A 16,677-nucleotide genomic window follows, 5' to 3' on the forward strand; every position below is an offset into this window, starting at 1 on the left:
TCCATTTTTAATAAGCATTTATTTATCCAAGAGTTTCAGCCCTGATAGTGAAGCCTGTTGCAGTTTCTTCTGGCTGGAGCCTGCTTATGAGACCTGCTTTGCCACGGGGCAGGCGCTGGGATTCCAGGCCCGCCCATCACCCCAGACATCAGAAAAAATGAGAGAGTATTGCTCAAATGAGGGAGACTGGCGCTTTATTAAGGAAACAAAAAATACCAGTAAGACCAGAGAGGTGCTTAAAGCCTTTTGGAGGCAGCTGTTCCGTCTCCTCGGCTCGTCTCCTCCCCCGCCCGCCGCGGACCTGAGCCCGCGGGGATGTGGCTCACCCGGAGGGGCCCCAGCCCTGAGCTCATCAGGCCCCCGCGAGGGTTTGGGGGCGCTCCGCCGGCGGGGAGGGCGGGGCGCTTAGGGCTAGAGCCCGGGGGCGGCAGGGGGCGCCCTCACTCCCGCCTGGAGCCCAGCAGCCGATGTTCCGGCAAATCGCCCCGGGGCGGGGAGGCGGGGTGGTCACCGTCAACCCAGCGATCCTCACCCACCGGGAGTTCCAGGCTCCGCGGGGCCGCCCAGCTGGCGGCAGCCCGACTCGCCTCTCGGCGGGGTTCCTTCCGAGAGGTCACCCCAGCTGCTCAGGCCCCCCAGCCAGAGCCCTCGCACGGCCAGACCGTGTCTAAACAGTTCTCCTAGGGTACTTAACTTCCAGCCCCTTCCCCTCGGGATCACAGGCCCCACCCAGCTCGAGGAGGCTTTCTCCCTCACTCCTGGGCTCCCCAGGAACACCCTGCGAAGGCACATGACCGAGCTGCTCCCCAGGCCCTGCTGCCCCAGCCCGCCACCCCAAACCACCTCCCGCGGGCGCGGTGGGCTCACCGGGCGCACACTTGCTCTGCAAGGGCTCATGGCCCCTGCGCTTTTATTTCTTCGTGAAAAACCAACCCCTCTCCTCTTTGCGCCAGCAACACTGGGTAGACAGGATGGCCAGATGCAGAGGCAGCTGCCCCCTGGCTCCTCCCCTTGCCCTCTGAGGACGCTCACGTTTTCCCACGGAGCCCAGTCTCACACCTTTGGAACCAAGGTCAGGAGGCGGGCGAGTCAAGGCAAGTGTGAATTCAGCACCGGCAGGGCGTAGCCGTCTCGTGTCCGTCCCAGAGGCGACTGGCCTGGGACAGGCTGATTAGGTACCGCCCCCGCCCAGGGTTTATCGCTCTGAGTCAGAGAAGGAAGAGGGCTTAGTCCATCTCCACACCAGCATATCTTCCCCGGCCACGCGGTGGGACTCCGTCTGGATCCGGGATTCGTTGGAGGCCAGGAACTCCACCGCCCGGTCCCACACTCGCTTCATGCGCCTCCTGCAGAGAGGGGGAGGGGAAGCTCAGGAGGCCAGACGGCCCAGGGCTGCCAAGGGAGGTGGGCTGTGGATGCCCTCTGTACCAAAGCAGGGAGCTCACCCAGAATTTATCTATCTGTGGGAAGAGTGGTCAGGTGCTAACAGGGCTCTTGCAGAGGAGAGAAATTTCGTGAGCCCAGAGAAAGGTTTCCTCAACCTTCTCTGCTCCAAAAGCTTTCAGTTAAAGGGAGCTGAAAGGAGCTGCAGCTCCCCGCCCCCCACCCCAGGTGTCCAAGTGGGAAGACTCTTGCTAGGACTTGATACTGCAGCAGGCCCGCCGCCCCCCTCCAGTGAGGGATGCATTTTAATGTCTCGTGTGGGCCAATTAGACAGTGACCACTGGGCTGTTGAGTCCAGACTCCACAGCACTTCAGGGGATGGGGCTGAACTAAGCCTCCAGCGGGGGAGGCCTGGACGCTGGAGCTGCCTGTGGAAACAGAGCCACTAGGTCGGGCAGTCTTTGCAGTGATCAGAGTCCCTGCTCTTTGGGGTCCCCGGGGCCCTGCACCCCCTCAGACAGCCTCCTAGTTTCTCTTTGCTCCTCTAGACCAGACAGGAAGATCCCAGGGCGGTGGGGGAGGGCTGCTCTGATGTCTACCCTTTGGTGAGACCCAGCCTCATGTCTGACTGCAGACCACTCCCCAGCACCCCAAGCATGCAATGAATGTTGGGGGGTGTGTGGAGCAGGGGGTTCAGCGGGGAGCGCGGATGGAGGGAAGCTCCGGAGGTGGCTCCTGACTCAGGAGGCAGAGTGGGGTCTCGGGGCTTTCTTCCCGGGGAGGTCAGGTCCAAACCCCAGGGCTGTTCAGCAGTCCTCACTTGGCTGGTCTGGCCCTGGCTCCGGGGACCGAGACCTTCACAGCGGCTCCTGAGCGGGGAGGGCCTCACTCGGTCCCTTCCCGGGCCGCCCATTATCAAGTGATGAGCAAGCTGGCCCGCGTGCCTCCCCAAACCAGCTCTTCAGAGCTCCCTCACCGCCCACAAGCAGGCCCTCCCCGCAGGGCAGCGTGTGCACGCAGGGCTGACTGATCGCCTGTGTCCCCATGAGCCAAGGGCTCGGCTGCCCTGACTGAGCGCCCATCAGCGGCCTCCCCGAGAGCTGGAGGGCTGCGGTGGCCTCGTGCGGGGGCCCACTGGTCATCCTACACCCTGTCAGTCTGCTTGAAGTTCCCTGCCTGTCACCATCCTGGGGCTGGGGTGGACGTGAGTGCGCCTCAGCATCTTCACATCTTCCAGCTCCTCCTGGACTGACAACCACAGAGCCCGGCACTGGGAACATAGAAAGGGCGCCAGCCCACGGTCTCCGAGCAGCTTCCTCACCATCCTTGTGCCTCAGTGTCCTCATCTGTAAAGTGGGGTCCTCGCTGTTCCCCCCACCCCCCAGGACCATGCTGAAGGTGGAGTGAGAGAGCGCGGCACCTGGCCGGAGAACTCGGTAGAGTGTGAGCCCACACTGCAGTGGGCCCTCCCTGCTGGCCACCTCCTGGGACTCTGGCCCCCGATTCTACCCCACCCCTGGGTTTGTCAGGGATCCATCCAGCATCTGCAGCCCACAGGGACAGAGGTCCCGGAGTCATGCATGACAATGGCCGGCCAACTCCTTCCATGAGTCGTGAGCCCATTCACTGCTGTGAAACGCTGTTTCCAAGTACAGGTGTGTGCATTCATATATGGGAACTGGACTGTGTTATCTTAGGTAAGACGTGTTTCTGACTGTGCATCATGGCTAATGACGTGTGAAAAACAACCTCCTCTTCCTCGCCAGTGACTGATTCAAGGAGAGATGAGTCACTGGCCAGTGGAACCTCAGAGGTGTGTCCCCGGAGGCTCCTGGAGATGCTTTTCCCGCGCAGCAGAGCGGCAGGGGGCCCACCTCCCCTCCACCCGCTACACGGCCCGTGCTGCTCTGCCTGTCGGCCACCACTCTGTGCCCACACAGACCGCCCGCCTGCTGACAGCATCCGCAGAGGGCAGGAGCAGGAGAGCCCCAGAGCGGTGGGACCAGAGACCTGACCGTGCTGTCCCTGACCTCCATTCATGGAACCCGTCAGGTCCTTCCCTGCAGAGCCACTCAGGAGGAAAGGAGACCGAGGACTCACTGTCCAGAGCACCCATCAGTATCAGCACCAACAGTGCGGCGTCTCCAGAGCAGTGGCAGCAGCAGGGCAGAGGCAGGGATGGAGCCTCAGGCTGGGACCTGGGGCTGAACCGCCCCCGCATGCACGACTGGCCCGGGGCCCTCAGCGAGGTCCGAGCGGGGACTCACCGGCTCTGCGGAGGGATCAGGGTGTCGCGCACGTGCAGGATGCCCACGTATGGGTAGCGCTCCATGTCCTGCTCCCAGTCCACGTAGTGGTCCTGGACCACGTCTGTGGGACAGAGGGCGCTGTTCAGGGTGAGGCCCCGCGGTGGGGGGCCAGCAGCCCTCCCCCCGGGGCCACGCACCTATGATCTTCTTCACCATTTCATACATGGCCTGCTCCTCCTCTTCCAACTTCCGCCACCGGTACTTCAGGAGGATCAGGAGCCCCCACAGGAAGGCCAAGCCTGGGAGGGGACAAAGCGCGGTTAATCCCGCCCGCCACTTTCCCTGGCCAGGAGCCCACTGGCTCTCACGGGGCACGGGACTGTGCTGGAGGCTGAGGGGGTGGCGTCCCAACTGTGTGAGACCCGGGCTAGCAAGCAGGAGGCGGAGGATGGGACATGCGGGGTGGGGGAGACAAGCTGTTCAGTGGTCATCTTCCTCCCGCCGGCTGTCACCAGAGCGGCGTCCCTAGTCCTCCTCCCAGCCTCGTTCCCGGGCTTTCATCTTCTCCCTTGCGAACCAGAACTCGCGATTCATACATATACACATGCCAAGCCCTTTGTATTCGAGATGCTGCTGCCGATAATGATGTCTGTGCCTGCCCGCGTTGGGAAGGGAGCCGTGCGCACACCCAGACGGCCTGTGATTTGTAAGCCGGCTCTCTGCAGAGTCAGGCAGCTTCTGTGACACGGCCTTTCGCCTTCACAGACGCCCCAAGGTCTCCGCTCAAAGGCAGCCCCTGATGTCGGGAGACTCCCCTTTGCTGCTCAGCGCCCCGGGCCTGGCTCGCTTTCGTCAGGCATCTGCAGCTCCTCAGCAGGTGCTCACATTGTTCAGGGAGTAAAATCAGGCCAAGCTCCGGCTGCATCTTCCCTGCTGTGAGGCCTGCACTCTAGAGCCCGGGGAAGGACGGTGCCCAACTGTAGCCCAGGCCAGGTGCCCCTTCGGGATACTGATGGCCCCCACCCCAAACCAAGAGTTTCTAGTTAATCTTTGTGCGCCGGCTGCCGGGCCTCCGGAGGAAAGCTGACCAGGGCGGTGGCGGACCACGTCACCTCCGTTTCACTGGACAGACCTCAGGTCACTGGGAAGAATGAACTCCGCCGGCCTGGGTTCTAGACCTTGTCTCCTGTGCTCCAAGTGCTGCTGAGCTGGGCTGCCGGGAGGCGCTGCGGGCGGGGCAGGGGGGCAGGGCGGCAGGACTTACACCAGAAGAAGATGAGCAGGTTGGTGACAGCTGTGAGCAGGGCGCGGCTCAGGCGGCAGCCAACACCCATGCGGGGCCGCGAGGACTCCAGGCAGACCACCTTGTCCACCGTGGTCACCAGCTCAGACGGGTCCTCCCCTTTCAACCTGAGACAGGACACAGGGCTGTAAACAGGTTCAAAAGCCCTGAGGAGCCGCTGTAGAAGCCTCACTTTGAGCAGAAAGAAGAGGAAGGAGGGGCTGGGAAGCCTCCACTTGCTGATAAAATAGACTTGTACCCTGGCTGCACTCTTTCCAGAAATTTCCCACGTTGGCTACTTAGAAAGGATAAAGCTTTAAAGATGGCAGCAGGCTTGAACCCCTGCCGCTAAAGTGACGCCCCCCTCTGTTGGGTCGTTGACAACCCCTCTCAGCATGTGGAAGATTAAACTGTAAATTGCATTCCCACCTCCCAGCACAGAGAAATGGAGATGTTTACGGAATTGCTGGCTTTGCGAGGCATGGCGAGGGATTGAAACAGTCTGGGAGGGGGTGCTTCTCCTTGGCGACGAGGAGGCATGTCGGCTGTTTAAGTGCAGAGGCCACGGGGCCCCGCAGCACAAACAGGCCCGGCTCCCAGAGGCCAGACCCCAGCCCGAGCAAGGGGGGCATCAGGACGCTGGGAGACGCCACCGACCCCCGTCCTTCTAGGAGGTGACAAGCCTCTGCTCTGGACCGCACGGTGAATGGCTGGTGCTTGAACTGTTGGGATTTCTCATGACCGACTTCTTTAAAAAGTTTTTTTTCACATTGAAGCATAGTTGATTTACAATGTCGCGTCAATTACTCTGTACAGCAAAGTCCCGCGACCTACTTCTAATGCTGGTCGTGGGGGCTGGGCTCAAGCCAAGCTGCCCCCTCCAACGGGAAAAGGCGGTGTCATCATTCCTGTGTTGGCTGCTTCGGCGTGTGCTGCCGAGGATAAAAATCCGTGTTCTTTGCCTTTTCTAACACTCGGGAAAATCGCTCAGCCACTCAGGGAAGGTTTATTATGATTTTTTTTAAAGCCAACGAATTCTAATCGTGCCATGCATCCAGTTATCAAGCTTCAGGCTCAGCTGCCCGAGGGGCTTCCGCTGGCTGCACTGCTGATGGAATTAGTAATTTGAGTGGATTAGAGAGGAAGAGAACAAAACCCCAGAGTGTGCTTTAGTATCAGCAGCTGTAGCCTGAACAGACACCTGAACCCTGAGGGGTGGGGGGTGACGAGGCCGGGTCTCCCCAGCAGGGGACTCCCGCGTCTGCAAGTGGCTGGTGCCCCCACCGCTGGGCTGAGGAGCCAGTCGGGGGCCTTTCAGGAGGGTGAGTGCGCTGTTTCTGCGAACCATGCTCACCAGGGACAGGAACAGGCCAAACCGCCCAGCTGGAATAAAACCCGGTCTCTCCATTTACAGTTTCCATACTGAGTGAAACCAACATACAGAATCGCCTCATCTACAAATGAAAATTAGCACCAAGGCAAGGCAGCACAGAAAAGTGCCTTCACCAGCAAAGCGTGGGGGCCAGCGACAGGAAGGGGCATGGCCTGAGTTACTTCAAACAGGTGTAGCTGGACTGCCAGGCAGTCACCCTGATGCTTGGATTTTTGCGTCCCATCCTAAACTGCTCCTCCCGTGGCATCGCTGACCCTTCTCCCTCCACCGCCCAGCTTCAGGCCTGGCCCTTCACGACTCAGCTGGGAGACCTGGCCTCCACCTCCGGGCCCCAGACGCCAGAGCTGCTGGGCGAGGACAGGGCCTTACTCACCAGATGCCCACATCCTTGTTACTGCTCAGTATCCAAGTCAGCGCGGCTTCAAACTTGGTGGAGGAGCTGCTGGTCACATTCTGTGGGAGGGGGCGGGGGAGATTAGTGCTCCGTCTGGGCAGAGCAGCTGGGTTGTGGAAGCCCCCTTTGTCCTCCGTGTGCCCCCAAGCCCCGCTCCACTAAACGCATAGCAAACTGGTGGAATGGCGATCTGGGGCAGATGATCCCGGAGAAGAGGCTGTAACTGGAGGAGGTGATGCGGAAGCGCACGTGGGAAAACGGGGCAGGTCTGCGGCAGCTGGAGGAATGCAGTTTCCTCAAGGGCCGCATTGCCAGGCCAGAGAGCTGGCGGCTCATCTGGATGGACGTGGAAGACGACGTGGGGGCAGGGGCCCTCCCTGCGGCCAGAGCCGGCCGTGTGGCCTTGTGCAAAGACCCTCCCCTCTCCGGGCCCCAGGTGCCTCATCGGTGAAACGAAAACTGGATGAGGTGACCCCTTGGGTCTCTCTCTGCTGGCTCTAAAACCTGTAATTCTGTCCACCTGAGGCCACATCGAAAATCAAAAGGACCCGGAGCAACCTGGATGGTAATCCTAAGGGGGAAGTGAAATGGCAGGTGAAATATCTTAAATAAGCTGCTGAGAAGGGGAAAATGAGCCAGAAGAGGAGCAAGTCACAGGACTGCTCTGGGAAGGGGCAGGGCAGTGGTCCGGTCAGCTGGCTGGGGGGCAATGGGTCAGGGGCGAGCTGCCTGCAGGCTGGGCCCTGGCTCTCAGCTCACCCTGGGCCCAGTCACCCCACTGCTGCCTTAACTTCAGGGAGCCGAGCACTCAACTGTGTTAAAAAAAAAAAAACTTTTTTTTTTAAAGGGAAAGCAAACAAGCCAAAAAGCAAACACAAAACAAGGGAAAAAAAACAAAACAAAACACAGGGCTTGAAAGATCAATACAGAACACCAGGACCTCCAGGGAATGGACGCACACGGCAGCCTACTTACTGCTATATATTCCTGGGCTTCCATGACAGGAATGCATTTGCTCTTTAGCTTCTCTGGATTTCCACATTCAAAATTACCTAGGAGGGGAAAAAACACACATTCAAACACAAAGAGGTAAAAAAATTTACCTGGCAACCGACTGAACACGGCAGCAAGAATCAAGCCATCAGCTCTGACGGGGAGCGTGCGGCCCGCCGGCCCTGACCGCTGTGGGGCATCTTCACTGTGTAGCAAGATCAAAAGCCACTTAGCTTGGACCGAGGCCAGATCATTAAAACCTGACCTGCAAAGCAGTGCAGCAATTTGCATTAAATGACTAAAAAGCTGCCCAATACCAAGGTCTGTTTGCAATTGATCCCTAAAAGGATCAGACAGACAGCTCTGGAAGGTACTGGGATGGGACTATAAATAAACGCAGCCTGGGAAAAAGAAAGGCAGGGAGGCCGCTGCACTGCAGGGTTTCTGACTGGTCACAGGCTGGTGACCTAGAATGCCAGGTTTTGAGGGGCCCTGGGGAGTGATGGCCAAGGAAGAAGGGGTGTCTGTGTGCTGGGACCTCGGCATGGTGCCCCAAAGCCCTCTGCTGAGCACCCTGTACAGCCGGCTCCCACTTAGGGTAGCCGGGAGCCTCGCCCTTCGTCCAGCCCAGGCTTCTAGGCCCGGCCCACGGACCAGCCCCTCTGAAAAGGCCCCAGCCATGGGGACCTCGTTTAGCCAGATCAGCTGGCCTTGGGGCCCCGCCACAGCCCTTAGCTCCCGATCACCCGCTGTGGCTCACTTGCCAGCAGCTGCTTTACCAGGAGACCCCATGGGAGCAGGGACTGTGTGAGGCTGGGCCTTAACTTCTCACCGGCCTGACTGCCCTCAGCCTGGCACAGCCTGGGCTCTGGATGGCCAGTCTGTATGTGTCTGTGTGCTGGGGAGAGAGTGGCTGAAGATAATATCACAAAAATCCTGAGAATGAACTGAAGCCTGCTCCTCACCCCCAGCAACCAGATCTTCCTACTTCAAAGCTGGCCTTGTCCTTCTGGGCCCCCTGAGACTCAGCTGGCTTCTCCCATGCTCCTGCCCGACCCCAGACTGCCCTACCCTGCTCAGGCTGCTGGGACCACTGCCTAGGTCTTCTGGTTTCCTTCTCTCCCCTTTCTCATCCATGTTTGGTCAACAAAGCTCTAAAATGATCCTGCTTAGACGACACTCTTCCACTCAAAGCGCTGCCTTCCCACACCTGGCTCTCTGTCACTCCCCTGCTCCAAGCCTTCCTGCCTGCAGCATGGAGCTGCAACGGCCTGGCAACCATGGCTGACCAGGTGAGACTCACTCACGCTCCCTGTTTCTCCTTCCTCATGCAGCTGCTTCCAACCCCGACTCTGTAATTTCCTGCCTCTTTGGCCCTGCCTTTGCCCAACAAATACATATCTAATCCCACCTGGGCTTGAAGGCCTGGCACAGAGACCCTTCCCCTGTGACACTTTCCTGACAGCTCCAGCCAAAAGGCACTGTGCCTCCCAGAACTTCTAGCCTCTTGGTTCCCATCTATCAGCATTTTATATCACCCCGTGGTCAGGGGGGTGGGTGGGCCGTCTCTTCTACTGGACCACAGGCAGTCTGTGGACAGGATCCTTGAGTCACCTTGTATCCTGCAAAGGCCAGCTCAGTGCCCCGTCCATAGCTGACCTCCAACAGGAGGAAGGGGACAGAGTATGGCCAGAGAGCCTGCACTCCTCTGCAGCCTGTCTCAGTGAGAGGCAAACCCTCAGAAGACAGCGGGTACCAGGCCCCCTGATGACAAGAGCCAGGACCGTGTATGGAGGGTGGGAGGGGGAGAACTGCCTACTGGGATCCATAGTTTAAGAGTGGAGCTCCTCAACGTCACCTCCTGGGGGCCTCGGTAAACCTCAGACTTTGATGCAATAGATTTGAGATGAGCCCGAGATGCTGTATTTCCAATAAGCTCCTGGGGGACACTGATGCTACTGTGCTTGGACCACAACCGAGTCACAAAGGTTTCAAATACGCCCTCCGGCCAGAATTTATATGCCAAACACCTGGGCCGAAACTGACTGTGATGCTATGAGCCCCGACCCCGCCTCTCCTCCAGGGAGCTCACAGAGGCCCCTGTGACCAGCCTGGTCCCCTCGCAGTCAGGAGGGAGGAGGTGCAGAGCTGAGGCTCACAGGCTTGGCCCCGAGGGCTGAGGGCCGAGTCCAAGTCCACTCAACCTTGACCTCCCGGCAACAACCTTAGACAAGGGCTGGCCCTGTAGGTGAGCGGCACCCCTTGAACCTCCTGCAGACTGATGTCTGGTTTTTGTGATGAAGACCCTTAGCACAGGCACACGCCCTGAGCAGTCACCACGTCATCAGTGGTTCTGAGAGCCTCCTGGATACCAGGAGAGGACAGAGTATGACGGTGCCACCTCGGGCCTCAAGGAACACATTTACCAATGGAAACAGCGGCAGAGATTCCACACAGAGGCGTTTCCAGGGGGCGTCTTGGGAGGGGGTTGAGAAGGCCCTCTTCTAAAGAACGGCACTTGGCTTTCATTTAGTTAAGAAAAGACAGACTAAGATCACTCGGTGAAATGGGGAGACTGAGGCCCTGAGATGTCAGGGACTGGTCCAGCGTCCCACGGGGGACACTGGGGTCCGTGGCACCAGGGCCCCGGAGGGCGGGATGGGCCTGATGGTGCTCGGCCCACCACCCAGACCACTTGCTGCCTGCAGAAGCTTCTGCACCTGACCGGGCTGACCTGGTACAGGGAGGCCCTCCAGGTTGGGAGTCCTAGACTCTGAGACGGCCTGAGGCCTGGTCCCTTCCAACGCCACAGGGACCCCCAGAACATTAGGTGGAGGGCGCCCCAGAGAATGGGGTGCACCTGCTGAAAGGGATATATGTTCTGCTCAGATGCAAGGCTTACACGGGATGTGCCTGTGGGGGACGTGGGGAAGGTGAGGCGTGGCTTCTGGGAGACAACCGCAGCACCTCGGCCTCGGCCCGCTGAGGCAGCTCAGGCCTCGGGACGCCTACTCACCCGCCTGGATGGCCAGGAAGTTGTACAGCTCGTGCAGCAGCTCCAGCAAGGCCGCCTTCTGCTTGGCCTGACAGAACTGGAAGGGCACAGGACAAGCGGTCAGCAAGGCGGCGTGGGTGAGGGGCCTGGCTGCCTGCTTTCATCTCCTCAGCCACTCTGTCAAGAGCTAGGCCGCAAGGACAGCCTCACACCTTAAAACAACAACAGCAGCAAATTCTGCCAAGAGGTGGGCCCAGGGCTAGGGTCGATAAACACCAGGTCGACTGACTGAAAAGAACACCGAGAAAACAGAGGCAGACTGACAACAGACGCGGTAACCACCAAGGGCCGACATTCCAGAGGCTCCCAGGCCCCGGCCCCTGGGTTCCCGTCGGGAAAAGGCCACCAGCCGTGCAGCGCGGGGGGCAACCGTGGGCAACGCAGCACTCGGGCTCCTCAGAGGGCAAAGCCACTGCCGCACGACGCGGTCTGGTCTCCCCCTGGGCCACTCGCGTCAAGTTTTTGGAGAGGCAAGTACCTACAGTCTGCCTGTGGATTGTCTACTTTGTGCATTATCTGCTGCATACGTTTAATCTTAGATTCTTCTAGAAATGGAAAATGTAGAGGAATCTGAACTGTGGGGAGGAAAATGTCACCTGTGTGAGGAGAGGCACGCCTGCATGCCCACTCCTGCAGCGCCCGTGACAGCAGGGGCACCATTCAGCTGGACTCGCTGCATTTGGAACGTTCAAAACAGGCTGCTTTTCTTTGAGGGTGGATGGGAGGTTGGGTGCTGTGCTGAGTGGTCTGTATGTGAACCCTGAAGCCTTACCACATCCCTCACTGTACCCCAATTTCTCAGGTGAGTGGCCCAAGGTTTAGAGAGCAGAGGTGGCCACTAAGATCCCACAGCTTGTAGGTGGTGGAGCCGCACGGAGTGTGGCCAGTGGACTCCAAGCACACTCCCCCGCTCCAGACAGCTTCCAGGTTGTCACCAGGCACAGCCCTGGACCGGAAGTCGGAGGTCTGGGTTCTAGATCTGGCTCTGCAGCTAGAGAAGAAACCAAGATTGTTTTCCTTCTTGGGGCTCACGTGCTGCCCGATCTAACTTGGTTCTGAATACTCTCAGCGGCCGAGCTTTGTCCCCTCATGTGGCCTAAAGGCCCTGATGCCTTAACAAGGTACCAAATGATGTAACCAAGACTTATGCACAAGACTATAAATGTCCAAAACAACTCACATGCCTACTAGCAGAGTCAGAAACCCCAACTACTTTTTAAAGACTATTTAACGATATCGGCAAAGCTGGTAATTGTCAAATATAACTAAATATACAGAGATCCCAATTCTATAAACACATACATACACAGAGAGTGAAGGGAGGAAGAGAAGCTCCCCAAACATTAACGGTGATTATCTCTAGGTGGCAGAACCAAGGGTGGTTATTGTCCCATTTTTCGAACTTGCTAAACATCTATCATTGTCACAATCAGGAAAAAAAAGCAGGAGCAATTAATACTGTTCCGAACTCACAGACATTTAGGCAAAGCAAGGCTGAAAGGCTCAAAGGACAGAAGGTACCAGACAATGCGACAGCCTGATTAAGATAACACACCCACTGCCAGCGCCTCCCCAGGGTTTCCGCAGGACAAAAGCAGGAAGAATGACGAGCCTGGTAGAGAGCTGAGATGGGGGAAAAAACATCTGTCTCTCAAACCCAAATGCCCCTCTGGGTTTTGGGTGAGCGTGAGCCACAGAAAGTGTGAGGCTTTCAACAAGACACTCACTCAAGCTGAGAAATACCCCCCGAGCTGCCTGCTCCCATGTGCATCCTCCCCGAAGGCGGAGCGTGCCCCATGGAAGCTCAGTGCAGCAGAACCCAGCACCCAGCCTGCGATGTCTGGTCTGGGACGCGCCTGGCCAGGCTGGGCACGTCTTCAGCGAGGAGTTGGATGGTGCGTGATGGCTCACACGGTGGGGATGAGCGCATCCCCCACTGAGGATGACCCCAGAGGGAATCTGCCCTCCGTCGTGGGTCTGACATACTCACAGCTGTGCAGGACCAAGAAACAGAAACCAGGGAGCCCGTTTCTAAATAGAAGACAAATGACTAGTATCGCCAGAGAAGTCTCACAGAAAAGAAAATTTTGTTCCCGTTTTTGTTTTCTGTCTTCAAAACTCTAGTTTCCCCTTCTGGCCATGTTTCTGGGCCACTTCCTTTAATCATCAACTGCAGTTTTTACGATAGAAGGCAGATTATACTTATTATGAGTCTGTTTTTATAAAACAGTAGGGAAGCAAAGATATCTGGCAGATGAAAGCAATAAATACGTGTAATAAAAACACCCCCAAATATGACACAGCAGAAGCTCAAGAGAAATAAAACCACTTGTCTGCATCAGGATGCCACTTCATTAATGTGGGCAACGTGGGCCTACGGATGAGTGTGTGCGGTTCCTCTCCCGGCCGCTCCCCCGTCCCCAACTGCCGGAGATGTGCCCTGAGGGCTGGGGGAGGCCTGGGGTTGCACACTTAATAATTAGACTACTAAGTCATGCCCTCTGGCAGCACAAGGCTCTGCTTGGCAGGATTTATGACCAGAAAATTTACAGCCTCTATCTTCCCTAGACTACCACCTTACCGGTGGTGTCCCAGCTCCTTGCTAATGCCGTTTTCATGACTCGTAAATGGACGGGGCGGCTCACCTTCCCCAAGTATTATTTGTAGGGAACATTAAAGTGTCACAAAACCAATCTATAGACTAAGAGAACTACCTCCACTTCAGATGTGTTTAAAACAACCCCTTGATGACATTTCAAATCAGAACAGCATTTTCAGAGCCAGAGAGGGACGACCTGAGCATGTGGAATTGAGAACCTGGCCTCCTGGTGCTTAAAAAGCAGCCCACCCTTCCTCCTGAGGCCAGGGAGCTTGAGAGGTCCCTCAACCACCACCCACTCCACCCCCCAGATAGACTCAGGCAGAAGATCAAAGCCCTCGACGCTGCGGTTGATGGGAGAGCTCCTGTAACAAGTCAGGGGTTGGATCTTGGGAGCTCATATTCTGTTTCAAGTACTCCTTTACGGCCACAATTGAGTCTGACACGTACATCACAGAACACGACGTGATTCTGGTACGTTACAGGACGCACTCCTGAAAATGATCCTTTTATGATCTTTTCCTGGGCAAGTCTACCTCCCGATGGAGGCTAACATCCTTGAGAGGAATAGCGAAAGCTAGAAAAACTCAAACTCACCTCATCTGTTTTTGTCTCACAGTCCACTGGCAGTAATTTCACTGAGACCAAGAAAAGAAACAGAGGAAATTAAAAGTGTGGGTTTTGGAAAAGGGTACGAAAAGGGATCATCCTCAAAATTCAGAGGAAGTAAAACATTACCAACAAAAAGGCGGGGATTAGAAAGATATCATCTAAATGAAGCATTTTAAAAATGTAGGCAGTAAAATGTAAAGGGGTTCTCAGTTCTGGATTAAGAATTAGGACACCTGTTTTCTAATCTCAGGGAAAAATGATTAGCCACAGGATATTGGGTAACTACTCACTTAACCACTCTGAATCTCTGGTTTCTTCATCATAACATGGGATCACTAAAGCCTTCCTAGCTTAATTTAGACTCATTGTCAAAGAAGACAAGATATATGGTGGTTCTGTAAACTGTAAACAATGTTATGTTAAACATGTTTAATACCATCATGGGAGGGGAATTCCAGGTAAATTTCCAGTATTTATCCAAGAGCTGTTGTCTTAAAGCATCTCAGCAATGAGTATGACAGTATACTGTTTTTTGACATCACCAATGTAGTTACAGTTAGAACCAGTACAGTTCCATGACACTCCTGGGTCTGTTTAATTTCTCTAGCAAGTGGATAACCTGCTCTCATAGTCAAGAGATTATCTGAGTGTGTGCCTAAGTCTGGGATCCCCGCGCCCACAGACTTCCTCATACACCCAAATATCCATCTGCTCCAACAGCTAAGACATAATTTAGCTTCCCCCTGCATTTTGGCTGTTCGTGCTAGGCATGGAAAAATGTGGCTGGGAATAGTACTAATTACATTCATTTTTGTAAAGAATATTAAAAGCTGGTGAACTAAAGGGTCACTTTATACTTAAATTTATAAAGAAATGGTCACTCTGCTGTTTCCTATTAGCCTGGAGAATTCTGGAAGAAGCAAATTTCCCTTTTAGAAAACACACAGATCCTTAACTATTCGTTAACATACTGTATCTGGCAGATCTCATTCTGCCATGTTTCATCACAGAACTAACTGTGGACAGAGGCATGGCTGGGAATATCCTTGAGTCACAGGACCCTCTCTTAACACATTCCATGAAGGTGCTGCAAACAGTGATAAATGCCACCATTTACATCAGTTTAAACTCTTTAAAGGCTCTTGCACGCCTGTCTGAGGCAGGACTAGTATAATCTCCTCTTGACATACAGGGGGTCCCCTGGGCCAAAGAAGAGGATGTGGCCTTTTCGGTGCTGCAAAGCTGGGACCCCAATCAGAACACATCTCTGCGCGGGTGCCCTGGGGCACTAGCAAGAAATCAAAGGGGAGGGCAGAACTCAAAAGGAGTGGGGGTGGGCCTTCAGAGGGTTGTGTTAGAGGGCTTTCTCTAGAGAGGGAAAAGTAAAAGTGACTACGGATAGAGTGCTTCCAGCACGTGCTGGAAAGGGAAGTTAAGTAGGGAGGGCTAGGGCCGAAAATAAAAATAGGAGGAAGTGAAGACAGAAATGATTGCAGATGCAGGAATCCCACAGCTGGAGGAAGGAAAGTTTTTAAATCTGGAGGGAAGAAAGTGGCCTGAGGTATCTAGCAGGCCCGGGACGTGCGGCCTGGCGCTGAGAGGCCCGGGGGTCGTTCCGGGGACACCCGCGCGCCCAGCGCCCTCCCCTGCGCCGGCCCGGGACGTACTGTTGTCCTCCGCCTCCTGCGGCGCCGAGGGCTTGCCCATCTTCACCCAGAGGATGCCCAGGAAGACGAGCAGCAGCCCCAGGCTGGCCCAGAGCAGGAGCCGGGACAGGCAGCGCTCCAGCCGCCGCCCCGCCTCGGGCCGGGCGCGCGCCGAGGCCGCCGGGCCGGCTCTCGTCGCCCGCAGGCCCGGGCGCGGGTCGGGGCCGAGGAGGGCGGAGGGCGGCCGCGCCGAGGCCGGAGACGCGGCCCACCAGCGCCGGAGCCCGGGGCTGGCGCCCGGCGCGGTCCTGCCGAACGGCCGGCCGTCCTCGTCCTCCTCGGAGCTGCCCCGGGCCGAGGCGCGGCGTCTGAGCGGCGCGGGGCGGGCGAGGCCGCGGCTCCCGGACCAGGAGGCCGCGGGGTCTCCGATGTCACCGTAGGCCCCGGGCGTCGCATAGACCGGGCCCGAAGCCGCCGGGGAGAGCCAGGGCTCCGCCCGCGGGGAAGCCGCGGCGGGCCGGGCGCGCAGCGGCGCCTCCTCGCGCAGCCGGGCCTCCTCGCCCTGCGCCCGGGCCGCCTCCCGCGGCCGCTCCTCGCCGCGCAGCCGGGCCTCGCCGCGCAGGCGGCGCAGCTTGTTGCGGTAGACGTCGCGGGTGGTGTCGGTGATGGGGCCCGGCTGGAAGCCCAGGGCCTGCAGCTCCCGCCGCAGCTCCAGGTCCGACAGGCCGGCCATGGCCAGGACACCGCCCCCGGCGCGCGCCGCACCCGGAACTGCTCCCGCCCGCGGCCGCGGCGGAGCGGGCGGGGCTCCGCGCCATGACGGGAAGGTCAGTGGTGGCCGCCATATTGGGAGGTCTGTGACGTTCGACGTGTGGCCATGATGGTGAGGTCAGACTCGGCCTGCCAGGGCCACCATGTTGGTGAGGTCTGAAGGCGTCTTTGGGGGGTTTTGTTTTTGGTTTCCTTTTCTCTTTCCCATCTTGCTCACTCCTTCTCCCTGTAAGACCAAGTGTTCTTTCTCTCTGAATCCTCCACCCTTTCGTTGGGTGGAGGCATGGTGGTGGTAGTTTA

At 57.3% G+C, this 16,677-nt stretch overlaps 1 protein-coding gene across 1 annotated transcript; it reads right to left on the reverse strand.

Annotated features, from left to right (window-relative positions):
* On the reverse strand, positions 1-16,372 carry LEMD2 (LEM domain nuclear envelope protein 2). Its single transcript, NM_001192479.1, has 9 exons — positions 15,628-16,372; positions 13,946-13,986; positions 10,711-10,786; positions 7,677-7,753; positions 6,681-6,760; positions 4,897-5,042; positions 3,830-3,931; positions 3,651-3,753; positions 1-1,346 (listed from the first exon to the last, which is right to left on the reverse strand). The coding sequence occupies exons 1-9, from the start codon at positions 16,337-16,339 to the stop codon at positions 1,196-1,198; spliced, it is 1,488 nt and encodes a 495-aa protein (NP_001179408.1). The 5' UTR covers positions 16,340-16,372; the 3' UTR covers positions 1-1,195.
* Positions 16,373-16,677: the final 305 nt, after the last annotated feature.

This window comes from Bos taurus, chromosome 23 (genome assembly GCF_002263795.3).
Source record: "Bos taurus isolate L1 Dominette 01449 registration number 42190680 breed Hereford chromosome 23, ARS-UCD2.0, whole genome shotgun sequence".
In the NCBI taxonomy this organism is placed as follows: Eukaryota; Metazoa; Chordata; class Mammalia; order Artiodactyla; family Bovidae; genus Bos; species Bos taurus.

Bases quoted from the DNA above. Each gene is read 5' to 3' on its own strand.
- LEMD2 (NM_001192479.1), bottom strand. From the start codon at position 16,339: ATGGCCGGCCTGTCGGACCTGGAGCTGCGGCGGGAGCTGCAGGCCCTG. The intron at 10,787-13,945 runs GTGAGTTTGAGT...GTGCCCTTCCAG, and splicing joins GTGAGACAAAAACAGATGAG to TTCTGTCAGGCCAAGCAGAA. The intron at 5,043-6,680 runs GTGAGTAAGGCC...GTCCTGTCTCAG, and splicing joins AACAAGGATGTGGGCATCTG to GTTGAAAGGGGAGGACCCGT.